Raw genomic sequence first — 26,255 nt, forward strand, 5'->3', positions numbered from 1 at the left:
AGCATGTACCACAACAGCCCTTTCTGAGGGGCAGCTCCAGACAAGTAGCTTGAAGGTAGGTTCTGGCGTTAGGCTGCCTGGGCTCAAATCTCATTTATCTGTTCACAGGCAGAGCACCCTCAGTGGCCTCAGCTGTAAAATGGGGATAGTGTCGGTATCTGCCCTAAAGACTTGTGCTGAGGCTTAAGTGATCAAACAGGAGCCCCGGAGCACAGACAGCGGCTGCAATTGCAATGCGTCTGTTAATAGTACAAGGAAAGTACTACTATGATCCCCGTTTTGATGCAGGTTAAGTAACTTGCAAAGAGTCACAGTTACTAACTGGTAGCAATGAGACTGGAATTCAGGCAGTTTGATTTGTGGCTAATATGGGTTAATACTTTTTTAAATTGCATATTAAGGTCCAATGAGAGACATCTGTATTAGGCTGATTTCCCCAGAGTATTTACAACCAAATTTTCCTCATTTGAAACATTTTTTATAACTAGTATTGAAAAAAACTAATGCATGTTTATTGAAGAAAAGAGAATATGCAAATAAACACATGGATGAAACACCCATCCTCAGAAAAAGCCACTGCTGATATGTGCTGGAGCTGCCTTGGGGCTTTTTTTCTTAGGATGTCATAAATCAGTCTAAGTCCAGACTAAACCCTCTACTGGGGCTCCAGTCCAGCCAGCCCGGGCATACAAGGAGAGTGCTGTTCCCCAGCCCCCAAACTCCATTTTAGGAGGTCTTGGCAGAGGCCTGAGGAGAGAACTCAGCCAAAGCGAGAAGGGGCCAGGCCTTGGGGGTCAGGGGTTATTCTGAATTCATCGAGACTGGACACTTGTGAAAGCCAAACCCTAAAGAGAAGCATCACTACATCCTGCAGCACTTAGGGGCTGAGGCACCTCTACCCCGAGGTCCCTCTAAGTGACAACTGCACAAAGGGAAGAGAAAGTTTCCCCTCTGTCAGCCCCTTCAGCTTCAGCCCCTGAGGGCGAGGACAGCTGACAGCCCCAGAGCTCCGCCACTTAAAACTATGGGACGTGGATCAGATCATTTAGTCCCTCTGGGCCTCAGTTTCCTCATGTCTAAAATGGAGGTGAGAATACTATCTACCTCTGAGGGCTGCTTCAAGAATTAAATGAGATCTTGTCTGAAAGTTCTAGGCTTGGGTGTATCATATACAGTAGGGGCTAAAAAATGTTTTATTAGATGTGTGAGGCTCTGTAAATACACTTGTAGCAGGGTTTCAGAATGTAAACTGTGGAAGGTAAGGTTCTTTGGCGAGGGGAGCGCAGCGTTCCTGGCATCAAAAGTTGTTTCTAGTGGGAGGGTGAAGGCTTCATAATGGCATTTACCCTCTTCTGGGGGTGGGGCTGGAAATGGGCCACCATAACTAGAGATTGTGGTTAGAATTTTTTTGTTCTAAGGGCTGGGGGTGGGGAGGGCTCTTAAACCTTCTGATAAGAAAGAAAACAGAAGTGATTTTGTGTGAAGGAAAAGAGACTGTGGAGGGCAGGGGGAGGAAGTAAGGGTTAAGGTCCTTGGGGAAAGTGGGGCCCCTTCACTGGGTGCGGCCCTGGAGCAGCGGAGCAGTCAGTGGCCTTTGGACGGCTGCAGTCAGGGAAGCGGTAGCAAAATCACCAGAAGTACTTCTGGGCAGAGGACTAGGAATTGCTAGGGGCTTAGGTGGCAACGGATTTGCTTTTATAAAGTGGGGATCATCGGGCGCCTGGGTGGCTCAGTGGTTGGGTTAAGCATCTGCCTTCGGCTCAGTTCCTGATCCCAGAGTCCTAGGATCCAGTCCTGCATTGAGATCCCTGCTCAGTGGGGAGTCTGCTCCTCCCTCTGCCCACCCCGCCCCCGTTCCTGCTTGCGTGGGCTCTCTCTCTCTCTCAAAAATAAATAAAATCTTTAAAAAAATAAATAAAGTGGGGATCATCTGTTCTGCCACTCGTGCTGAGCTGGACTGGAACTGAAGAATCAGCCCCTTCCCTTCAATGTGCATGTGCCTGACCCAAGTCCCCACCAGAGGCCTCTGGATACTCGGAAACTCCCAAGTGATGGCTCTCAGGCCTTATCAGGTTTCAGAATCACCCAGGACAGTTGGGGGAGAGGGGTTGTTAAGCATTCACACTTTCTGATAAGATTCTCATTCACTAAATCTGGGGTGTAGCCAGGAATCTGCATTTGTAGCAGTGGCCCTGAGGCTGGACTACAAATGAGCTCTCTGACCACTCCTACAAACACTGCTCTAAGGCAATGGTGACCCTTTAGCAGTTCAAGGAGCGGAGACCAGCATTAAACAAAAAACAAAAAGAAAGAAAAAAAAAGGAAAGAAAAAATAGAAAACATTGCTCCTAGTACAGGGTTTTTTTGGTTTATTTCCATTACAAAAACATGTACGTGTGAGCATTGGGGATTGTATTTCCTATTGAGAGTCAGGGTCAAGAAGTTTGAAAGCCGCTGCTCTAAAGTGACCAGGGGAGCCTTGGTGGGAGTGGGGAGGGCTGTACTTGAACTTCAGGGCTTGCTTAGGCAGAACACCTGGAGCTGGGGACAGAGAAGAATGGACACTTTTTTTTTTTTTAGATTTTATTTATTTATTTGGCAGGGAGAGAGACACAGCAAGAGAAGGAGCACAAACAAGGGGAGTGGGAGAGGGAGAAGCAGGCTTCCCGCTGAGCAGAGAGCCCGACACGGGGCTCGATCCCAGCACCCTGGGATCGTGACCTGAGCCGAAGGGAGACGCTTAACAACTGAACCACCCAGGCACCCAAAGAATGGACACTTTTGTTACATTTTAGTCGTTCAATAGATTTATTGACCATCTACCTATGTGCTGGGCCATATTTAAGACACTGAGAATACAACCGTAAAAAAGAGTGAAGTCTACTGTCTTGAGCAAGTAAAATAAACAGACATGTCCTATAATGTTGGTAAGTGAGAAGAGCTGTATGAAAACTACTCAAGCATGTAGATAGAGGGCTTGAGGGAGGTGCTGATCTAGAAAGCGTGATGGAGGAGGTCTCTGGGAGGAGGAGCACCACGACCGGATAGAGACAGCCCGCAGCCCGTGAGAAATCTGGGGAAGGAGTTACCAAGCAGAGGAACCAGCAAGGGCAAAATTTCTTTTTATGCCATGAGCTCTGCTCACCCGCTCACCAAGGAACCATACACAATTTGCATTCTGAAAAAGGCGCTACAAATATATTTACAGATCCTCACACACATGGAAGAGGATCCGTTAGCCCCTACTGTATGACGTAGGTGGGGACACGTCGAGGCAGCTTTTAGGCAGCAGGCTTGAGCAACGGAAACCGGAGTAAGGCAGAAGGGCCCACAGTGACCACCAGCTGAACGCAAACAGGCTCCTTAAGTGACCCACCTCAGAAGACCCATAGGCCCTAGCTGACCAAAGGGCTACTCACAACTGGGCCCAGGTACCAAAGCAGGAAAATTCCATCCGGTCCCATACCCCCTCACGCCCCGTGTAACTGTAGCCCCCCGCCACTGCCTCCTGGCAGACAGTCTCTCCTTTGCTGTCCCGCCCGCTACCCTCTTGCAGTGTACTCAAAAAACTTCTATCTCCTTTGTTCTGCCCCGGGTGAACCCTTTCACCACTAGCCTCCCCCCAATCGGTCCCGCCACAGAACATATTTATTTTTATAAAATTGGGACTATCTGTACATTCTTCCCTGTAACCTGACTTTCTCACTTGTCTGTTTATGCTATTTGGTTTGGGTTGTCTTTTTTTTAAACTTTTTTGTAATGAATATTTGGGAAAGTCTGTCGGAAAGGCCTGGACCTCCCTGGCCTTTGCTCTCTGTCAGGCCTGCCCTCCCACCACAGACTCAGCCCTTCTGCCTATCTGGCAGGAGGCCCTGGCCTATCGCTGATCCCGCCTCACCCTGTCCCCATGCCTCCTTCCACCTCGGACCCTGAGGCCACCAAAAATTCTCCGGTGTCCGGGCTGGAAGTGATCTGACCAGGGCTTGTACAGTTTCTTGTAAGGAGTAGCAAGACTATCAACCCTGAGGCTTCTTTTCTGTGTGACTTTTTATAGCAGAAACAGCCTCAACTGTCACCTTTAAGAGGGGCTTGGCAGCCTGCCAGTGCAGAGAAACTTAGACCGCAGGGTTCCCACGTGATTAAGTCCAGGCCCCCAAGGAGAGAGTCCTCTCTGCTTGGGCCTGACCGGTCTGGACCGAATGAGATTAGTCTCCAGGAGGCTCTTAGGACCAACCCATTTCACAGGAGGGACAATATCAAACTGGGCAGGTTCAGGAGAGAATAACCAGCTCAGGCAGTAAAGAGCCAAGAATTAAGATTATACAAGGCAGGGTTGGAAGTATTGGCAATGTTAGGGCTGAACGAATGAAAATGAGGGTTATGTTGCTTACCTCCACAGCATTCTACCTTGTGTCTTAATTGGCTGTCTATGATTGTCATCCTTTTTGCTGTTTATTCAAAAATATTCAATGTGGGGCACTTGGCTGGCTCAGTCTGTAGAGCATACGACTCTTGATCTTGGGGTTATGATTTGGAGCCCCATATTGGGTGTAGAGATTACTTTAAAAAATAAAATATTTATTTATTTTTTTTTAAAGATTTATTTATTTATTTGAGAGAGGGAGAATGAGAGAGAGTACATGAGAGGAGGGAGGGTCAGAGGGAGAAGCAGGCTCCCTGCTCAGCAAGGAGCCTGATGTGGGACTTGATCCCGGGACTCCGGGATCATGACCTGAGCCGAAGGCAGTCGCTTAACCAACTGAGCCACCCAGGCGCCCCAAAAATAAAATATTTAAAAAAAATAATCAACGAGCATCTACTGTGTGCTAGACCTGTGCTGTCCAATATCACAGTCACTAGCTACAGGTGGCTACTAAAGTTACATTCAAATTAGATACAATTTAGGGGCGCCTGGGTGGCTCAGTTGGTTGAGAGTCTGCCTTCAGCTCAGGTCGTGATCTCAGGGACCCAGGATGGAGCCCCGCATGGGGCTCCCTGCTCAGCGGGGACTCTGCTTCTCCCTCTGCCTCTCCCTCTGCTCCTCCCCCCTGCTTGGTGCTGGCTCTCTATCTCGCTCTCACTCTCAAGTAAATAAATAAGTCTTTTAAAAAATTTACAATTTAAAATTCAGTCCTTCAATTACACTAGCCACACTTCAGGTGCTCAAAAGCCACACGTGACTTGGGACCAGCATATCTATAGACAGTGCAGACAGAGAACATTTCCATCATAGCAGAAATTTCTATTGGAGTGCTGTGCTAGACCTTGTATTAGACACCAGCAATAAATACAGGTATAAATGAGACTCTGTGACTGCCCTTATGGAGTTCAGAATCAAGTGAGAGAAACCAGTAAATGGAAAATCACACTGTGTTAGGGAAAGTGTGGGGGGGGCCTTGGAAGCGCAAAGGAAGGGTAGCTAACTCAATCTGGAGGAAGAGGGGAATGGTTAGGGAAGACTTGAGGGTAGAGAGGGAGATGGCCTCTAAGCTGAGGATAAATAGTTAGCCAGCCAGACAGGTGAGGGGATGTAGGGGAGAAGCCCTGGGCAGAGGAAACACCGTGTACAAGGATTCAAAGGCAATAGCAAGGTGAGCCAAGAAGCTGCAAGTAGTTTAGACCATTGGAACCTGGAGTGTGGATGCCAGAGGTGGAAGCTGAGGCTAAAGAGACATAGACCAAGCCTTACTGACCGAGGGAAGGAGTTTGGACTTTATCTTGAATATGAATTATCTATTGTCTATAACAAACCACCCCAAAGCTGAGTGGATTAAAACGACAACTGTTTATTTGCTCACAATTCTGTGGGTTGGCAAATTGGGCAGGGTTCGGGTGGGCTATTCTTCTGATGGTTACTCGTGGTTTGCAGTCATCTGATTGACGGCTCATTTAGGACTGGATGGTCTAAGATACTCTCACTTACATGTCTGTCATGTGGGGTTAGCTACTGGATGGGCCATGTGTCTTTAACAGACTAGATGGGGCTTCTTCCCCTGGCAGCAGTGTTTCAAGAAGATGAGAGCAGAGACTACAAAGCTCTCTGAGGCTTAAACTCAGAAGTAGCCAATGTCACTTCCAACACATTCTGTTGGTCAAAATAAGTTACAAGACCAGCCCTGATGAGAGAAGCTACAAAGAATTTGTGGCCGTTTATAATCTATCACACTCTGGCATGATCTTGGCCTGAACCAAGGTGGTGAGTAGAGAGAAGTGGACAGATTTTTTTTTTTTTAAGGATATTTCAGGGGCAGAATTAAGAAGTCTTGGGGTTTGTTCTGGAACAAGGAAGAGAGAGTGACTCCATGATCCTTGGCGTGGGTGATTGGTGAGTGGTAGTGCCCAACACTCAGAGGGAAAAGAGTAAGAACAGGTTTGGGGGGAAGATGATGTTTTCAGTATGAGTCACAGTCAGGTGGAGATGGACAGAAAGCAGGTGGATATACAGGTGTAAGGAGAAGTCTGGCTAGAGATACCAGTTTGGGAGTCTCATGTGCCTCAAGCCTAAAGCATCTTCCAGAAGAGCTGCATCCTCAGAGCTGGAAAATCTTGAGGGCAGGGATCAGGCAAGTCAACTCTTTAGCTGCGCTGAGCCTGGCCCAGTGTCTCAGGGCAAAACAATTAGTCTCTCCTGGTTGAAGGTTGCCAGGTTGTGGTGGGCAAAAGGGATTAAGCTTGTAGGGAGAGCCCTCGGCTCTGAACTAAGATCAGTGTTGTGTGGGGGTAGATCCCAGCTCCTGTCAGGAACAACAAGACACTGACTCAGAAAGTAATGAGTGCATCATCACCGAGAGAGATCAATAGGGGCTAAAGGAACCTCCATCAGGAATGCTGTGGAGGGTATTGCCTCTTTACATTGGAAGATAGAACCAATGGCCAGCCCTAATAGTCTGTGAAGGTAATTTTCTCTTACCACCCCTACTCCTGTTCCCAGAGGCACTCAACTTTCAGAAACTCCACAAGTCTTCACTGAAAGCAGCTTTGCTGGGAGATCAGCACTACAGCAGGTCCCTTCTAGGTGCAAGAGAAATGTTGGCTTGGATCCCATTCATTCATTCATTCATTCATTCATTCAAACATTCAACATTCAACAAACCCTTACTCGACACCAAACCCTGTGCACTAGAAATACAGAAACGAATAGACTCTAGCCTGGAAGCAATGTACCTGCAGCTGCTGTTAGTTTCTGGAACTGTCTTCCCATTGGATCTCAAGAAGGTATTGAGGGGTCTCTTTGCTGTGGTGCTGGGCTGTAACGGTTTGATGAAAGAAAAAAAGAATAGGACTGTAGGGGGGAACCTGGGGAAGTGTCCAAAAGAGGGATCACGGGGTGGAATCACAGAAAACTCCAAAGAAATATAACACCATCTCCATCTGGGCGAATAATTATTATTTAAAAGACATTTATTCAGTACTTCCTCGGTGACTATTACGGTGGTACCGTTCTTCTTGCATTATATAGATTCTCTGGTGGCGGGGCCTTTGGGCACAACCGTCCCCTTCTCTGAAACCTCACCACCGCATTGTTCCAGGCAGAAAACAGGGCGTGGCGCCCTGGGCCCGGCCTCCGGGAGACTTCCGGCGAGCGGAACTGGGGTTCGGGGGCGGGGAGAGCGCTCGGAGGCTTTTCGCGGGGACTCCTGCCCTAGCGACGCGCGCCTCGTTGCTAGGGGCGGAGGCGCGGGAGGTTGTGGAGCGTGGTGGCTGCGGACGCCCTCCATTCTGCGCCCTCGCCGGCCTCAGCTCCCGGCCGGGCCAGCCTGCGGGTGGGTATGGAGCACGAGGCGGGGGCGGGAAGGAGTGCGGCGGGGGTGGGGGGCGGGCAGGGAGGTGGGAGCTCTAGCGCTTCGCAGGCTGCAGCCGCCCACCTGGTCAAAGCGGAGAGTTCGAGCGCCGGCCTTGGGTTGGGTGGTGCTACACCCCCGTGTCGTGGGTGCACTACGCAGCCCATCCTGCTCCCTCTCCCCACCCCCACCAAAAATAAGCTTTGGTAGTGCACATGGATAGAGCAGGGGACGTCTGTGATCTAAGAGACTGGAAGGAAAAACTGTACACAGGTTGTCCCCCAAATTTGGGGCAACCTTGGAAGTTCTGACCTAGTGCTGACTCCCTGGGAGACTCTGGGCCTCAGTTTCCCCTATCTGTACCATTAGAATGTCGAATCAGACCATCTTCCAGTGCTTCCACTGGGGCTTTGTTTGTATTTGAGCTTTCAGTTTGATGCCTTGTGCGCAGATTTGGGGAGAGGGAGGGAGATATGAAATCAGGATTTACGTGAACATTGACTGGACCAGGAGTCCAGGGAAATAAGGTCTGGTGCCCTAGCTCTGCCTCGTGTGACTTTTAGCAAGTCACAACCCTCTGAGTCCCACTTTCTTCGTGGAAAATAACAATTGGATAAATGCTGGAATATATCGAGGAATACTGCACTGGAGAGTTAAAAGAAAATTCTCTTGAGTTATGTTTAGAGTGACCACTGGGTATCTTAAGGTCTATGGGAAGCAAATTGGGGCAGAGCCATAATTGAGTTTATGGCTTTTCCAAGTCCTCTCCAGCCTTTCCTGCCCTGAAATCTGGGACAGAGCCCAGGTAACTGTTCCCTGAATGATTTGTTGTTGGGCAATTTTGAAGGACCCTTATGTTGTTGGGTCCTTAAAAAGCTCCTTGCAGGGCGCCTGGCTGGCTCAGTCAGTAGAGCATGTGACTCCTGAGCTCAGGGTAGCTTGAGTTAAAGCCCTACGTTGGGCCTGGAGCCTACTTTATTTTTATTTTTTAAAGATTTATTTATTTGTTGGGGAGAGAACATGAATGGGGAGGGGAGGGGTTTGAGGAGCGAGAAGGACAAGCTGACTCCACGCTGGGCATGGAGCCAGACCCGGGAGGCCCCACTTGGGCCCGATCTCAGGACCCTGAGATCATGACTTGAGCCAAAACCAAGAGTCCGATGCTTAACTGACTCAGTCACCCAGGTGCCCCTGAAGCCTACGTTAAAAAAAAAAAAAAAAAAAAGCTTCTTGCCAAACAGACTCTTCACCTTAGGATGCATCCGTTCACTCATTCCACAGATATTTGCCTTGCACCCATTCTCCCAGACTACACTTAAAGCTCAGATAAAAAAATGAACAAGACACTGTCCCTCCTCTCAAGCATATTACATGTTCACAATATAAACAGAAGATAGCTGAATAGAATTTCACTGCTTAGATTAGTCTACTCATAATAAATCACAACTGCATGGGCATTATCCAAGGATGTGTACTTGTTGAGATTTTAAATTGCCTTGGTATATGATATATAACTTAATGAATTCTTAGCCTTAGTGTGATCAATCACTCTGGCCAGGAGACATAATTGGCTTCAATTTCATATCCTTCGGACTCATATACCCATTTGTGTATATTCTTTGTGTATATTTGTTTTTTTTTTTTAAAGATTTTATTTATTTATTTGAGACAGAATGAGAGAGAGAGAGCACATGAGAGGGGGGAGGGTCAGAGGGAGAAGCAGACTCCCCGCTGAGCGGGGAGCCCGATGCGGGACTCGATCCAGGGACTCCAGGATCATGACCTGAGCCGAAGGCAGTCGCCCAACCAACTGAGCCACCCAGGCGTCCTCTTTGTGTATATTTGTTACGTATGTTTAATATGTGTTTAACTGTAGTATTAGGTGAAGGGTGAAGTTGGCAGAAATTGCTCCTTTCAGTTGCTAATACTGTTAATCTAGCAATCATGCCAATAGCCAGGTTCCGCTGAGGGCTGTCTGTGCACTAGCTTTTATAGAGATGCAGTATACTATGCTGATCAAGAGCAAGGCCTCTGGAGACTGCCTACATTCAAGTTTCAGCTCTCCCACTTATTAGCAACTTATTTGTAAATTTGGGCAAGTTATGTTAACATCTCTGCACCTCACTTTTCTCATCTGCAAAATGAAGACAGTAACAGCATCTAGCTCGGAGGCTTGTGGAATAAATCGAAAGAGTTAATAAATATAAAGCATTTAGAATAGTCCTTGGCACATTGTAAGTGCTATCTTTAATCTTTACAGAAGCCCAATGAGAGATATTATCCCATTTTACATATACGAAACAGACTCCATGAGGCTCAGCAATTTGCCCAAGACGGCAGTGAACTGTAATTCAGACCTAAGTCTGTCCAGTTCCCATGCTGATGTACTGAATCAAATGTTATTCTGACTCTTCTGTATTGCTCTTTATTTTTAGAATAAGCTACACTGTCAATTGGTGATTAGAATTTATTAAGTTTTTAAAATAGAGTTGTTAAAATGCAATAAAACTGTGTTTCTTCTTTGTAGATGTTTCTAAGGGAAACTCTAGACTAGAAGTCAGGAAACCTACCTAGTTAGAATTTTGAGCAGATAATGTTTCTGCCCTGATTCTTCAGATCTTTAAATAAAGGGTTTATATGTGATGATTTTGAAAGCTCTTCCATCTCAAATTCTATGATTTATACTTATTGAAGTATTTTAAATATATATATATATATTTATTTGACAGAGAGAGCACAAGTAGGCACAGCAGCAGGGAGAGGGAGAAGCAGACTTTCCACTGAGCAGGGAGCCCGATGCAGGACTTGATCCCAGGATCCTGGGATCATGACCCGAGCCAGAGGCAGCCACTTAACTGACTGAACCACCCAGGCACCCCTGAAGTATTATTTTAAACAGGAGAAATTGCCTTTTTTGCAGAAACAGTAGCAGTCAACTCTGAAAATTTTTGGACAGAAGTACTAAGAGTAAAATAAAAATGTTTAATGATGTATTTAAGTATTTAAATATAACCTACTTTGGGGGCACCTGGCTGGCTCAGTCGGTGGAGCATGTGACTCTTGATCTTGGAGTTGTAGGTTTGAGTCCCACATTGGGTGTGGAGATTACTTAAAATAAAATCTTTTTTTTTTTAAAGATTTTATTTATTTACTTGAGAGAGACAGAGTGACAGAGAACATGAGTGGGGAGGAGAGGGAGAAGCAGACTTCCTGCTGAGCAGGGAGCCCAATGTGGGGCTCAATCCCAGGACCCCAGGATTATGACCTGAGCCGAAGGCAGACGGTCAACTGAATGAGCCACCCAGGCGCCCCTAAAATAAAATCTTAAAAAAAAAAAAATAATAGGGCGCCTGGGTGGCTCAGTGGGTTAAGCGTTTGCCTTCGGCTGGGGTCATGATCCCAGGGTCCTGGGATTGAGCCCTGCTTCATCATCGGGGCTCCCTGTTCAGCGGGGAGTCTGCTTCTCCCTCTCCTTCTACCCCTTCCCCCAGCTCATGCATGCTCTCTCTCTCTCTAGCTCTGCTCTAATTAAAAAAAAATAAAGTAGGGGATGTGTGTGTGGGGGGGTGTATTTTTTTTTTTTAAGATTTTTTTTTAATAGGGATGTCTGGGTGGCTCAGTCAGTTAAGCATCTGCCTTCGGCTCAGGTCACGATCCCAGGGTCCTGGGATCGAGTCCCACATTGGGCTCCCTGCTGAGCAGGGAGCCTGCTTCTCCCTCTGCCTGCCACTCTCCCTGCTTGTGCTCTCTCTCTCTGGCAAATAAATAAAATCTTAAAAAAATATATTTTCTTTTTAATAATCTCTACACCCAGTGTGGGGCTTGAACTCACACCCCCAATATCAAGAGTCGCATGCTCTAATGACTGAGCCAGCCAGGTGCCCCCTTACTTTGTATATTTAAAAATAGATAGATCTGGGCACCTCGCTGGCTCAGTTGGTAGAATACGCGACTCTTGATCTCCAGCGTAAGTTCAAGCCCCATGTTGGGTGCAGAACTTACTTAAATAAATGAAAATAAAAATAGATGTATAATTAACATTATGGTATATTTTTCATAATTGTTGGAAATGTGCCACTTACGTGATCTTGGAATTTTGTAAGATATTTCTTTATGAGGGAAAACTACACTTAACAATCTTTTTCATTAAACAAGGTCTGGGGTGCCTGGGTGGCTCAGATGGTCGAGCGTCTGCCTTCGCCTCAGGTCATGATCCCAGGGTCCTGGGATCGAGTCCCACATCGGGCTCCCTGCCGGGTGGGGAGCCTCCTTCTCCCTCTGCCTCTGCCTCTCTCTCTGACTCTCATGAATAAATAAATAAAACATTAAAAAAATAAATAAACAAGGTCTTTATTTACCTTGTGAATCTCCTTTCAGTGCAAACATAATCTTAGGGAAGAGATTAATTTAAGCGTCTTTTCAGTAATTACAGAGATTAGGAAGTTGCTGCCTGAACTATTTTCCAAAGGATAAACATTACAAAGCATTGAATATGGCAGCTCACCAAAAAAATCCAATTGGTTTGGGGGTAATTCTAAAAGTTATCTTTTGCTTAGAATGTCCTGTGAGTGCTCTTCAGATGGGAAATATGGCTCTCTGAAGATATCAGCTAAGAATCCAATCAGTGTTAAGCAAAGCCAATCCATTTATAGCATCTGCTGTTTTTGGTGACCTATATCTATGGATGGCATCTGTCCTTAGTTTGATGACAATGTTGAAAAATGGGCTATGTTTGCAGATAGGAAGCCTTGCAACCTCTATCTGTCTATAAGCAATACAACATCCCAAGATTTTTGAAAATTATTCTGGAATTTTTTCTGGCAGCATATGGTATGCTTATTATAGAGAATCCTAGAATGTCTGAACTCGAAGAGACCTTAGATTCACACTACTTAACAAGAAATGTTTTTGCCATACTGTGCAAGCCACTTGAGGTACAAAGATGAATATGATAGACTTCTTCCTCTCATGGAACACACAGTCTACTAAAAATGATTTAATCTGGTGTCCTCACTTACAGATGGGGAAGCTGAGGTGCAGAGCAGGGAACGGAGGAACCCAAAGACACACAGTGGAATGAGGTAGAGCTGGGGCTGGAGCCCAGGGTTCTTGGTGCCACACACAACGTCCCTGTCACCGTGCTCTGCTTCTGTACACTTACCTACCTTGTCCGGAGGCCACTCCTGACAGCTTTTCAAAATGTAGGCTGAAATTCTTCTGGAACACTGTTTTTTAATGGTATCATTGAGAATATTTGGTGAATTTTAGCTTCTGTTCTTCCTGTAGACAATTCTTCCTAGAGCTGGGCTAGTCATGCCTATAAGAAACTCATTTCCTAGGGGCACCTGGGTGGCTCAGTCTGTTAAGCATCCACCTCTTGATTTCAGTTATGATATCAGGGTCATGAGATCGAGCCCTGTGTCTGGCTCTGTGTTGGATTCAGAGCCTGCTTAGGATTCTCTCTCTTGGGGAGTCTGGGTTGCTCAGTCGGTTAAGCGTCTGCCTTCGGCTCAGGTCACGATCTCAGGGTCCTGGGATCGAGCCCCGCATCCAGCTCCCCACTCGGCGGGGAGTCTGCTTCTCCCTCTCCTTCTGCCCCACCGTCCCCCCACCCCTGCCCGTGCTCTCTTTTGCATTCTCTCTCTCTCTCAAATAAATAAATTTAAAAAAAAGGATTCTCGGGGCGCCTGGGTGGCTCAGTCCTTAAGCGTCTGCCTTCGGCTCAGGTCATGATCCCAGGGTCCTAGGATCGAGTCCCATCGGGCTCCCTGCTCAGCAGGAGGCCTGCTTCTCCCTCTCCCACTCCCCCTGCTTGTGTTCCTGCTCTCGCTGTCTCTGTTAAATAAATAAATAAAATCTTTAAAAATAAATAAATAAATAAGGATTTTCTCTCTCTCTCTCTCCCTTCCTCCCCAAAATAATAATTTTACTTTTTAAAGATTTTATTTATTTATCTGAGAGAGAGCACACACACACAAAAGAGGTTGAGTTGGGGAGGTGGGGAGGAGGGGCAGAGGGAGAGGCAGAAGCCCTGAAAAGGTCTCAGGAATCCCCATCAGTCCTCAGATCACACTAAGAATACTGGTCTAGGTCATTACCTGTATTGTCTCATTTAGTGTCATCAGCTCTCACATTTTTTTTTTTTTTTTAAGTAGGCTCCATGCCCAACATGGGGCTTGAACGCGTGACTCTGAGATCAAGAGTTGCATACTCTACTGCCTGAGCTAGCCAAGTGCCCCTTGTATCTCATTCTTACTACAGAATAACCTCATGACCTGGCACACTGATTTAGAGAAGTGTCACATGAAATTATTTAAAAACAAATCAGCAAGCTAGGAAGGTTATGACCTTTTAGAATAACTAAGGCTCTTTTCAAGAAGCTTCACTGGTAAAAACTATTTCTTAGTTTCAAATATACATTCTTAGTATTTATTGTGGTAGAATATGTATAACATAAAATTTATTCTTATTTAGTACGTAGACAATGTTATGGAACCATCACCACTGTCTAGTTCCAGAACATTTTCGTTATCCAAAAAGGAAACTCTGTACCAATTAAAGTAGCCACTCCCTGTTCCCCCATCATTCCAACCCTTGGCAACCACTAATCTGCTTTCTTTCTAGATTCTGACTAGAGATATTTCATATAAATGGTATCATACAATATGTGGCCTTTTGTGTCTAGCTTCTTTTGCTTAGTATGATCTTTTCAAGGTTCATCTATGTTATAGTATGTTTCAGTACATTATTCCTTTTTATGGCTGAATAATATTCATTGTACAGATATACCACATTTTGTTTGTTCCTTCGTCCATTGATGGACATTTGGGTTGTTTTCCCCTCTTGGCCATTGTAAACAGGAATGCCATAAACATTCATGTATAAATTTTGTTTGAAAACCTGCTTTCAATTCTTTTGGCTATCTTCCCAGGAGCAGAATTATTGAATCATATGGTAATTCTATGTTTAACTTGTTGAGAAACCTCTTTGTATTTTTTTTTAAAGATTTTATTTATTTATTTGACAGAGAGAGACAGTGAGAGAGGGAACACAAGCAGGGGGAGTAGGAGAGGGAGAAGCAGGCCACCTGTGGAGCAGGGAGCCTAATGTGGGGCTCGATCCCAGGACCCTGGGATCATGACCTGAGCCGAAGGCAGATGCTTAATGACTGAGCCACCCAGGCGCCCCAACCTCTTTGTATTTTTTAAAAAGATTTTATTTATTTATTTGACAGAGAGAGTGAGTGCACAAGCAGGGGGAGTGGCAGGCAGAGGGAGAGGGAGAAGCAGTCCCACTGCCGAGCAGAGAGCCCGACACGGGGCTCGATCCCAGACCCTGGGATCATGACCTGAGCCGAAGGCAGATGCTTAACCTATTGAGCCACCCAGGCGCCCCAAGAAACCTCTTTGTATTTTTAAAATTAATTTTGCTTCTGTTTTTGCTGATCTGCTAATGCTTTATGGGAGGGTGCATTCCCAGGGCCGTAAGAAGAGGCAAGGGAAAGAAGAAAAGCAAATGAGTGCAATGAATTAGTGTTTTAAAAAAGGCATGGGGCGCCTGGGTGGCTCAGTTGGTTGAGCATCTGCCTTTGGCTCAGGTCATGATCCCAGAGTCCTGGGATTGAGTCCCGCACTGGGCTCCCTGCTCAGCGGGGAGTCTGCTTGTTCCTCTCCCTCTGCCACTCCCCCTGCTTGTGCGCTCTCACTTTCTGTCAAATAAATAAATAAAATAGGCTTTGTCTTTACATCACCAGACTACCATCATGATGCCTAACAACATTAACAGTATGCATTCTTTCCACCAAGCAGGGAGGACAACGTCCAGCAGCCACAAGGGATGCTGCTGGCCCAGCTGCCATCTGAAACGAGCTCCTCACAAGGCTTTGGGGCGGTTCTGTGCAGGGATGGGGAAACTGCAAAGCAAGCTCAAACATAGCACTTATAAATACAGGTACGGCAGTCCTACATCGGGATCCCAAGTTTTATCATGTCGCACTAAAATTCTCTCCTAAAGAAAGATTAGGCCCAGAGCGATTGCTGATGACCTTCACTGAACAGTTAGTTTGGTCTGTTCTCTTTTGGATGAGAAGCAGCTGATTAGCTAGTGTCTGCAGCCACTCAGAGATGGGCCTGGCATCTTTGGGAATAAGCTCTAGGTGAGCAAAGACTCCTGGCTTCTTGGCTTCAGGATTCCTCTTTATCGGATTCTAGTCCTTCAGTTGTTCTGAGTGTGCTCAGCATTAATAATCCCATTTCTGGCAATGACTGTGGGTCTCCTTCCGTACTCCTTTCCCAGATTTTTCCTCAGCCTGGCCTCTCCCGTAGCCCACCTCATCTTCCCCTTGCCCCACTGCACACTCCATACCAGTGGGCCTCTCATTTGCCATCCTGTCGTTAGCAGGCCCGATGGGATTATAGAAGAGAGAACTCAAACTAGAGCTTGTCTGGAGTATAGCCCAGCTCACGTGGATAGTGTCTCTGTCGTTGCTGCTCTGAACTCAGACCTGTGTGTCTCTGGAGGAAAAGATAAGGTGGGTTTGTGGCGCTTCCCAGGGAACCAGCTTATTGTGGAGAAGGGAAGAGATTTGGGAAGGAAGCGCTGGTTCTGTGTTTCTGGCAACAACGCTGAGTAGTGTAAAACCATAGGCTTTAGTCTAAGGAAGACTGGCTTTAAGTCCCTGCTCTGCCTCTTCTGGTTCCTCTGGGCAAGTCATTTACTGTTCGTGAGCTTCAGTCTCCACATCCCTGGAATGAGGGTGATAATGCCAGCCTCATAGGACACAGGACAGTTGTGAGGATTAGGTGGTAAGATCTTCAGTGATGTGCCAGACCGCCCACATGCTTTTTATAAATGGCAAGTATTATTCTGACCAAGCCATTTTTTTTTTTTTAAAGATTATATTTATTTATTTGACAGAGAGAGACACAGCGAGAGAGGGAACACAAGCAGGGGGAGAGGCAGAGGGAGAGGGAGAAGCAGGCTCTCCGCCGAGCAGGGAGCCCGATGTGGGGCTTGATCCCAGGACCCTGCGATCATGACCTGAGCTGAAGGCAGACGCTTAATGACTGAGCCACCCAGGCACCCCAACCAAGCCATTTTCATACCCACACACAGACACAGGAGCTATTTGTCATCAAAAGGAGACTTCCTTGGGGTTTCCTGGGTGGCTCAGTCGGTTAAGCAGCCAACTGCTGATTTCGGCTCAGTTCATGATCTCAGGGTCATAAGATGGAGCCCTGCCATCAGGCTTCATGCTCAGTGGGGAGCTGGAGCCTGCTTGAGAGTCTCTCCCCCCCTCCTTTTGCCCCCACCCCTGATTGTGTGCTCGCTCTCTTTTTCTCCCTCTCTAATAAATAAATAAATATTTTTTTAAAAAGGAGACTTCCAGTCTCTTTTGTGCTGCTCTTTTGTCAAAATCTCTACACTGGTGAGCATTATGATTCCTCCCTTCTGTGTTTCTGTCCTTTACCCCACTGTCACTGAATCTGGTTGCTTCTCCCCCCATATTTGCATCTGTCACAGGACTCACAGCTAAGACATTGATAGCAAAAAAGTTGATTCTTTTAATTCCTCTCATTTTCATACTGTATTTTACAGATTCTTTTTTTTTTTTAAGATTTAATTTATTTGAGAGAGAGAGAAAGTGGGGCGGGGGAGGGAAGAGGAGAGGCAGAGGGAGAAGCAGACTCCCTGCTGAGCGTGGAGCCCATCATGGGGCTCCATCCCATGAGCCAAGAGATCATGACCTGAGCCGAAACCAAGAGTTGGATGCTCAACCGACTGTGCCACCCAGGCACCCAGTAAATTTTTTTTTTAAGATAGCAAATTTTTTTAAATACACTAAAATAAAAGTACAATACAATTAGGGGAAAAAACTCTAACCCCGTGTGGAATTCTACTTCAGCATCTATGACCAGAACCTCTGGCTGAGTCTGTTCCCCTTGGGGGATGTCCTCCCGAACCCGTCAGTAAGGCCCAGAGCAGAGGCCCATTGCCTTGCAGAGAGACAGCGCCCCGGTCAGGAGGAAAGAAAAGGAAGTCAATGTAGGGGGACAGGGATGAGGGTTATAACAATAAAGCCCTAATGCAAGACCCTTGACAGAGAGGGAGAAATTAGGTATATAATGAAGTAAAGGCTTGTTTCAGTTAAATAGAAATTCACATAAAATATTACAGAGATTCTAATGACTCTAATGACTCTGCAGACAGTGGTGGCCTATAACTGGAAAAGTGGAAATGTGGTGAAAAGGTTCAGAGGACATGAACGAGAGATCACTAAGGTAATTATCAAATCATTATCGTGGAGGGAATTTGGAATTCAATAAAGGAGTGTCTAATAGCTCTAGTTCGTAAGAGGGATGGGATATTCAGTCTTAAGAAAATGCAAGGGCTTCATTTGATGCCGTGAAGCCCTACTTGAGGAAAAGCAGAGCAAATCATTCCCTTAGCTATGGTTACAAGCATATTAGACATGATTTTTATTTTGTCACTAAGCCCTTAATAGCTCAGGTGGTAAATAGAGAATTCTCCCTGCCTATCCTGACTCAGCAGGGACAGGTACGGTTGTCTGTGTGTTTTCTGTAGCTAGAAAAATAAATAATAAATAATACATAACATTTATTCATTTATAATTTATAAATAATTGTATATAATAATTTATCATATAATATATAATAATATATAATGACAATTTTAAATAAATTAATGATAAAATCTCTATACTCAGGAACCTTCTAGTCTAGTTGGGGAAATTTTTAAAAAGCCAAGAACAGTTAAATAAAATTAATTTGTTAAAAAAGTATTATAGGGCAGCATAAGCTTCCAGCAAAGATGATAGAGAATGCCAGTCTCTACAACTCCCTTCCCTGAAATCCCCCTCAATGAACTGAAAATTGGAATTGAGATGCAGACTCCAGCATCTGCTCAGCTCGCAGTGCAGAGTAGGGTACTGACACCCAGACGCAGTGTATTCCCACCCCAACAGGGACAGGGGAGAGCCTCAGGCTCTGACACCTGCAGCCCCAGGCCTGTTGCCCATTTCCAAGGCCAATCAAACAAGCACTGGGACTTTTTTCTCTCGAGCAGATAGTCTGTATTCCCAGATCCAGCCGGTTCTTCAGCGCCTCTCGTGACAGGACAGTCACAATGTGGGACTTGCGTGGCCCTTCCCAGCCAAGGCAGCAGTTCTCTGGCCATGCCATGGTGGTCACTGGATTGGCTGTGAGTCCAGGTAAAGTCAAACAGACCTCTCCCCAACACTGTTGTACTTTCTTTCTCTCTTTTTTTAGAGTTATTTATTTATTAGAGGGAGAGAGCACAAGCAGGGGGAGAGGCAGAGGGAGAAGCAGACTCCTATGGAGCAGGGAGCCCGATGCGGGGCTCGATGCCAGGACCCTGGGATCATGACCTGAGCCAAAGGCAGACGCTTAACGAACTGAGCCACCCAGGCACCCCTCTTTTTTTTTTCAAGATTTATTTATTTTTAGGGGCGCCTGGGTGGCTCAGTTGGTTGAGCGACTGCCTTCGGCTCAGGTCATGATCCTGGAGTCCCAGGATCGAGTCCTGCATCGGGCTCCCTGCTCAGCAGGGGGTCTGCTTCTCCCTCTGACCCTCCCCCGTCTCATGCTCTATCTCATTCTCTCTCAAATAAATAAATAAAATCTTAAAAAAAAAAAAGATTTATTTATTTTTAGAGAGAGTGTGTGTGAGCGGGGGTGGAGGGAAGGGCAGTGGGAGAGGGAGAGAAGCAGAGTCCCACTGAGCATGGAGCCCGACTTGGGGCTCAATCTCATGACCCTGAGCTCATGACCTGAGCTGAAACCAAGAGTCAGATGCTCAACTGACTGAGCCACCCGGGCGCCCCCTGTTGTACCTTCTGAAAAGCCCTGTGCCAGGCCCATTTCATGGACCATCTTTCCCTTGCTCCCCCAGACTCGTCACAGCTGTGCACTGGCTCTCGGGACAACACCCTGCTTCTGTGGGACATTGGGACCGGACGGTGTGCAGAGAGAGCTTCCATCTCGAGGAACCTGGTAGGGACTCAAAGTTGTTAGAGAGTGGGACAGCAGAAGGCAGCATGGGGTGAGGCAAAGAGCCTGAGAAAGAAATCAGGAGATACACCAGGCAGTAGAGGCCTGGGGCCTCATTATTACTCACCCTGAACTCTCTGTCAGACCCTGGCCTCTCAGGGTTATCAGGCTGGATGATCTCTTTCAAGTCTTCTGTTCCAGGGATGCCTGGGTGGCTCAGTCGGTTAAGCGTCTGCCTTCAGCTCAGGTCATGATCCCAGCATCCTGGGATTGAGCCCCGCATCGGGCTCCTTGCTCCGCGGGAAGACTGCCACTCCCCCTACTTGTGCTTGCTTTCTCTATCTCTCTGACAAATAAATAAATAAAATCTTTAAAACAAATAAAAAATAAAGTCTTCTGCTCCAGAGAACACCTCCACTAGTTCATATTGGAATTTTAAGTGGTGTCCTCATTTATTTCCTCAAAATGTGTTATTCCGTATCTGCTCTGCTAGGAGCAGGGTTAGTGGCCCAGGACACAGCCCCTGTCCTCCAGGATCGCACAGCTTATGCGCAGAGAAATAAGCATGACCCTTTGCTTTATGTATAATTTGCTGTGTTTATGAAAACCAATGTTATATACCAGCAGACTGGTATATAAACTCCACAGCCTTTGAGGTCAGTCATACCTGGGTTCCAATTATGGATCCATCACTTTTTTTTTTTTTTTAAGTAATCTCTACACCCAACATGGGGCTTGAACTCACAACCCTGAGATCGAGTCACATGCTCTACCAACTGAACCAGCCAGGCGCCCCAAGATCCATCACATTTTAGCTGTGTTACTCAAAGTCACTTAGAGTGTCAGTGTCTTCATTTATGAAATGGAGAGAATCCTATGACCTGACATGATAGATGTTCCTTTAGTGATCATTAAATATCACTCATGGTCATCTTTTCCAAATTTGAAGACAACTGTCCATGGCAAGGTGTGCTCACTCTATGCCCTCCATATTTGTGGAGGTTGCTGGAAGAAAACCGTGTCATCTTGGGTTGTTTTGGAAAAACTGTTTTGTGCCTGTCCAGCAGGGGGCTGCAGGGATGAGAAGAAAGAACATGTCCTGAACCCTGTGAGGCCTTAGGCTAGGGTTTCAGCGGTCCCATATAGAACGGGGGGCTGCCTTAGGCAAGGGTTTCAGTGGTCCCATATAGAACGGGGGGCTGCTGTCCTTAGCTGCTGCTCACCAGCAGTTCCCCACCACATGTGCGCACCCGCGTGCATTCTGGTACTCACGACTGGCCCGGCTGCTACCATTGCTGCTGCTGATCCAGGGCATGCCGCTGGGCATGACTGGTGGATATTTGCTGAACACACTCCCTGCAAGTCAAACATACACGTCAGCATCCTTGAGAAGTGGTGAGGAGGTGCTATTTAGCACAGTTTACAGGAATTGCCATAGGAGAATGCCTTGGTAGTGAGAAGTTTTGAAAATTTTGCTTTTTCCAGGTCACTCACCTGCGCTGGGTCCCCCACGAACCATATGTACTACAGACTTCTGAAGATAAAACCATCAGGTGGGCTTACTGAGCAGCCGTGAAGGTGTTTGTGGTGAAGGTTTGTGGTTCCCATGCTCATATGACTCCTTTCCCCCTCTGCTTCTCCACACTGCTGTGCCTGCCCAGGGCCTTCTGCCCCTTTGCCCCTTGCTGGGGCTGGGGTCTCTCTGACCTGGCCCCCTGGACCATCTGGGTAGAGGTTGAATGGCAGGAGGTGGGGCCAGGAAAAAGCGCCTGTCCTGGATGGTTCTGAAGCAGCTGACTCTGTCTGGCCCCACCCTCGCCCCTTGTGTGAACATATTCAGATTGACCTCGGACCCAGTCACTTGTTTGTCCTCCCGCTTTGAGCTGCCTGGCTCCACCTGCCACCCTGCTTGGCCCCGGATATTCTCAATCACCCAGCCCTCAGGTGAAGCCTTGTCTGGGGAAATGGGGTCAGAATCCCCATCGAAAGCGTCAAATGAAGTAAATCGTTCTCGAGTAGAAAGCACAATGAGAAAGTCTGGATCTCATAAGAGATTCATTCTACTTAGAAAACAGGAAGAATGAGGTAAAGAGGTGAAAATGAGATGAGAGGCCGAATATAACACTCCCCTGGGGACCCCGTGGCCCAGTAGGCCAAGGCCTGCAAGCTTATTCTATCTGATTCTGGAATGGTAACTGCTCCTCTGGATCATAATAACTATCTTTTAAAAAAATTAAGTCACAGGCACAGAAAGAGCCTCTTGTCCCTTGAAAGCAGTACCCCAAAGGGCCAAATTAACAACTTACACAGTTAAGATGCTTGGTCTAAATTCCTATTAACTGGATCTCCAACTAGAAAGGACTCAGACGTCATTCAATTTGGTTATTTCCTGGCAGCTTTGGGGTCTCCAAGGTTGATCTGGTTCATACTCCTGATTTTACATAAATCATGACATTCCATCAGACTGGCCGAAGCAGCAGAGAGCTGACAGACTCATACCCTGCGGTCATTTCTTGCAGATTATGGGACAGCCGGGGGCTGCAGGTAGCTCATGTATTTCCCGCAAAGCAGCATATTCAGACCTACTGCGAGGTCAGTGAGGACGGACACAAGTGTATCTCCTGCAGCAGCGGCTTTGGAGGGGAAGGCTGCGAAGCCACGGTAAGAGATTCTGGGGGTCTAGGGGTCTGGTTGCTGATGAGCAAAGTACTTCCTCTGACCTCCCGTCTGTACTGGGCTACACAGGTCAGCTCTGTTAATGGCTCAGGCCTATTCCAAGTGCATACTGTAAGTGAGCCTTGGCATTCCAGATGCATCTCTCAAGATTTCTTTCATCTCTCAAGGTTTCTCTCAAGAAACCTCCCTTAGCCTTGGGCTCTCTGAATTGGTAGTAGACAGAGGGATGGGATGAGAGTCAAGATAGGAAGGTGCTAAACACAGAACCAGCCTGCTAATGTCCCTGCTCCCAGCTGAGCTTAGAAAGGGGAGGGACTGTTTGAAGAGCCAAGTGTATTCCCATTGTACCTGTGGTCACAGTAAAGGAGGCTCAAGCTCTTCAGGGAGTTTGAGGCGCACCAGTGTTGGTCAACGGCCCATCCCAACCCTTACTCATATACCTTTCCTCACAAGTCATTTTGGATTAGATTGCACTGGCTCCTCCAAAGTACCTTGGATTCCTCATTGTAGAATATAGGTTAAAAGGGGCATCTAGTCCAAATAGAACAATTAGAGCTCCCATTGTACCAAACATTACATACTAGGCACTGGCCTGAGCACATTACATGCATTATCTCATTTAATCCTTACAACAACCTCATGAGTTAGGTTCTATTATAATTCCCATTTTACACATGAGCAAATAGAGGCATGGCAAATTGAAATCTTTTGCACAAGACCAAACCTCTAGTAAGTGGTACTTTGAGGTATTGAATCCCAGGCTATTGATGTAGCATCTCTTCACCAAGCTAAGCATTCCCAGCCCCTACAACTGACACGGTGTCCTGTGATTTCATTATTTTTCGGACACAATTCAGATCACTCTCCTCTCTGAATGTTGTTTTCCTGAATTACATGGTGTCCAGTGAGTTCATTATTTTTTTGGACACAATTTGGTTTGCTCTCCTCCCTGAACCTTGTTCTCTAGCTGTGGTCTGATCGTGTCAACAAGAGTGGGATTGGCAGGACTGTCACCTCCTTTGTTGGAGAGTCTCATCTTCATATCCCACGGTTCAGCATGGAGGCAATAAATCAGAAGGTCTGCACCTCTGTGTATTTATGAGAAGGTGCTCCTAACTATGGGGTCTCCACAGAACCCACAGACACCAAGAGGCTGATGTCAGGTAGCTCTTGAGCTGTTGTAGAAAGTAGGCAACTCTGGGGCACCTGGCTGGCTCAGTCAGAAGAGCACGAGACTCTTGATCTTGGGGGTCATGAGTTTAAGCCCCACATGGGGTGTAGAGATTACTTAAATAAATAAAAAAACTTAAAAAAAAAAGTAGGTGGGCGCCTGGGTGGCTCAGATGGTTAAGCGTCTGCCTTCGGCCCAGGTCATGATCCCAGGGTCCTGGGATCGAGTCCCACATCGGGCTCCCTGCTCCTTGGGAGCTTGCTTCTCCCTCTGCCTCTCTCTCTCTCTCTGCCTCTCATGACTAAAAAAAAAAAAAGTAGGCAACCCCATACTGTCCCATCATGCTGCAGGACTCGGAGCTTTCACTTCCTTAACCATGACATTAATGAGGAAGGCAGCCACCCTCCTGGCACATTCTTACCCACAGTTGTCTGAGATCGTTGATGTTTAAAATAATCACTGGATGGATGGATGATTTGGTATGTGGATGGGATGGATGTAGATGAGGGTTAGCTACATGAGTAGGTAAGTGGGGGGGTAGGTGGATGATGAGAAGGTGGGGAGGTGGAAATCAGTGAAGGTAGTATATATGAAGCTAGAGAAATATGTATGTATGAGCTAGCCTATGTCATTACTCTGCAGTTGTGGGACCTAAGACAGACTCGGAACAGAATATGTGAATATAAGGGGCATTTCCAGACTGTTGCATCCTGTGTCTTTCTACCAAGAGCACTGGCCTCGATGCCTATAATTGCTACCTCATCGCATGACTGCAAAGTGAAGATTTGGAATCAAGATACTGGAGGTAAGGAGCCTGCTGGTGGTGCTTCTCAAAGACACATGGAGTCTTAAAAGCTTCCTTGAAACTCTTTCTTTCCAGTGCTCAGCAAATACAAAAACAGCCCTGTCCTGCCACTGTCCAGGCCCCTAGTGGTTAAGAGATGACACTAAGATACCAGGATTCTGTTGAACCCCTGGCTAGAAACCATCACTGCATGAGCACTGGTACCACATTGTACAGACTTATTCCTGAGAGCTCACATATATTTGGCTCTTAGTTTTCTTTCTATCTGAAGTTCTTCCATCAGGTTTTAACATGTGATACTCAAAATGTCTGGCAAAGAAAACAAGGATTGTCATTTTCAGATTCATTTTTTAAGGACTCTTTCTCAGCTCATGGTGGGGGTGAGGTAGAGCAAGACTGCCCTGTTTTGATGCTGCAACTAAGATTTGAGAAGACAGTCAGGTCATGACACTTCAAAGCACCAGAGAAAAAGATGTTTTAGGGAACGCAGCTCCCCAGAGTACTCAGTGAAGTATGCCAGAGCCCACTGCTACTGGCTGATTGTTAAATATTCAGGAATATTTAATATGGTCATAGTGGGAGTATTTACACCACAAAATGTGGCAAATCTATGAGTAAAGGTGGCTGGTTTTTTTCCTTCTCTACCAGTACCCCAGTGCCTCCAGACTATTTTGTGCTGTACCCGGGGTTCTGTCAGACACAGGAATAGTGTTAACTTAGAGAATCTCACAACCAGTCCCTCCTACAGTAATGTTCCAGAAACTCAGCTCCCAGCAGGGGAGGATAGGATAGCCCCCTCAGAGAAAAGATGTGAGATCACGTCTAGTGGTAGGCGAGCCAGACCTGGAGGTGCCCTCTCCAGCTGCACTGTGTGACAGCTGTGGGGGGTGGGGGTGGGGGCAGCTGCTGCCAGGTTCAATGTTCATAAACCTGACACCAGGGAGAACAAGGTCTGCCCGCCAGATGTGCACCTGTAGTTCTCAGAAGAGCAGGCCCCGAGACGGAGACAGAGGGAGACTGGGTCATGTGGAAGCCCCCAGATTCCCCTTCAGGTCCCAATCTCCTTGGTCTTGAAGGGAGCAAAACCCCAGAAGCCAGCAGCTGAAGATCAGCATCGCCTCTGTTTTTCTCTGCCCTGGCCCCCTGCTCTGTTCTCTGGGCAGGTGGGAACTGAGGGCAGTGTGTTCACACGTCCTTGCAGGCAAGGCCCCGACTGTCTGAACGGGTTTCTCAGGGATCCCCACCTTGTTTGGTCCACGTGCTATTCTCTGGAGTTGAAGCCTTGCGGCCGATCTGAATCTGACCTCCACGCAGGTGCACGGTCCTGTGGAGCAGGGATGCGGCTCTTACCTGGGGTAGACAGAGAGCACATGCTTTGTTTACACGGGTTTCTCATAGAAACCTCGCGTCCCATGACGCTGCGCCCTTGGCCTGAGCTGCTGGTTTCCTCTTCCTCCCCCAGCCTGCCTGTTTACCTTGTCCCTGGATGGATCAGGACCTTTGACTTCCCTGGCTGTTGGCGACACCGTCTCCTTACTGTGTGCAAGTTTCAGCAGAGGAATTCACCTGCTCAGAGTGGAGCACAGCCGAGGGCTGGAGCTTCGAGAAGTGGCAGCATTCTGAGGCCAGGAGACACTCACTGGACAATATCAAACTGTGGCCTGTCCTTTCTTGGTGTGGCTTTGTGTTTCCCGGTTATCTTGCGGGGAGGGCGATGTGCGATTCTCTGCTTATGTTCACTCAGAAGGTGTATCAGGGTTAGAAGCCAATTTAAGCCCAGGTGCAGTTTAGAA

The 26,255-nt window shown here is 46.9% G+C and overlaps 1 protein-coding gene across 7 annotated transcripts; it reads left to right on the top strand.

Moving 5' to 3' along the window:
- Nucleotides 1–7,650: 7,650 nt before the first annotated feature.
- On the top strand, nucleotides 7,651–26,124 carry WDR31 (WD repeat domain 31). Of its 7 annotated transcripts, none has more exons than XM_027615177.2 (11): nucleotides 7,678–7,763; nucleotides 12,802–12,862; nucleotides 15,587–15,731; nucleotides 16,179–16,311; nucleotides 17,987–18,061; nucleotides 18,867–19,011; nucleotides 19,713–19,813; nucleotides 21,296–21,363; nucleotides 22,330–22,471; nucleotides 24,300–24,462; nucleotides 25,925–26,124. In XM_027615177.2, exons 3-11 carry the CDS (start codon nucleotides 15,685–15,687, stop codon nucleotides 26,083–26,085), a joined length of 1,035 nt encoding a protein of 344 aa, XP_027470978.1. In that variant the 5' UTR covers nucleotides 7,678–7,763; nucleotides 12,802–12,862; nucleotides 15,587–15,684; the 3' UTR covers nucleotides 26,086–26,124. The 7 variants fall into 7 exon arrangements, with proteins under 7 accessions (XP_027470977.1, XP_027470978.1, XP_027470980.1 ...); XM_027615179.2 differs by having other exon boundaries at nucleotides 15,590–15,731; XM_027615176.2 differs by lacking the exon at nucleotides 12,802–12,862 and having other exon boundaries at nucleotides 7,651–7,763; nucleotides 15,590–15,731.
- The last annotated feature ends 131 nt before the right edge of the window (nucleotides 26,125–26,255 follow it).

This window comes from Zalophus californianus, chromosome 13 (assembly GCF_009762305.2).
Source record: "Zalophus californianus isolate mZalCal1 chromosome 13, mZalCal1.pri.v2, whole genome shotgun sequence".
Taxonomy (NCBI): Eukaryota; Metazoa; Chordata; class Mammalia; order Carnivora; family Otariidae; genus Zalophus; species Zalophus californianus.

Excerpts from the sequence above, each read along its gene's own strand:
- WDR31 (XM_027615176.2), top strand. The coding sequence starts at position 15,685 with ATGGGGAAACTGCAAAGCAAGCTCAAACATAGCACTTATAAATACAG. Across the intron at positions 21,364-22,329 it reads TCTGAAGATAAAACCATCAG|ATTATGGGACAGCCGGGGGC; the intron begins GTGGGCTTACTG and ends CATTTCTTGCAG. Across the intron at positions 24,463-25,924 it reads TTGGAATCAAGATACTGGAG|CCTGCCTGTTTACCTTGTCC; the intron begins GTAAGGAGCCTG and ends TTCCTCCCCCAG.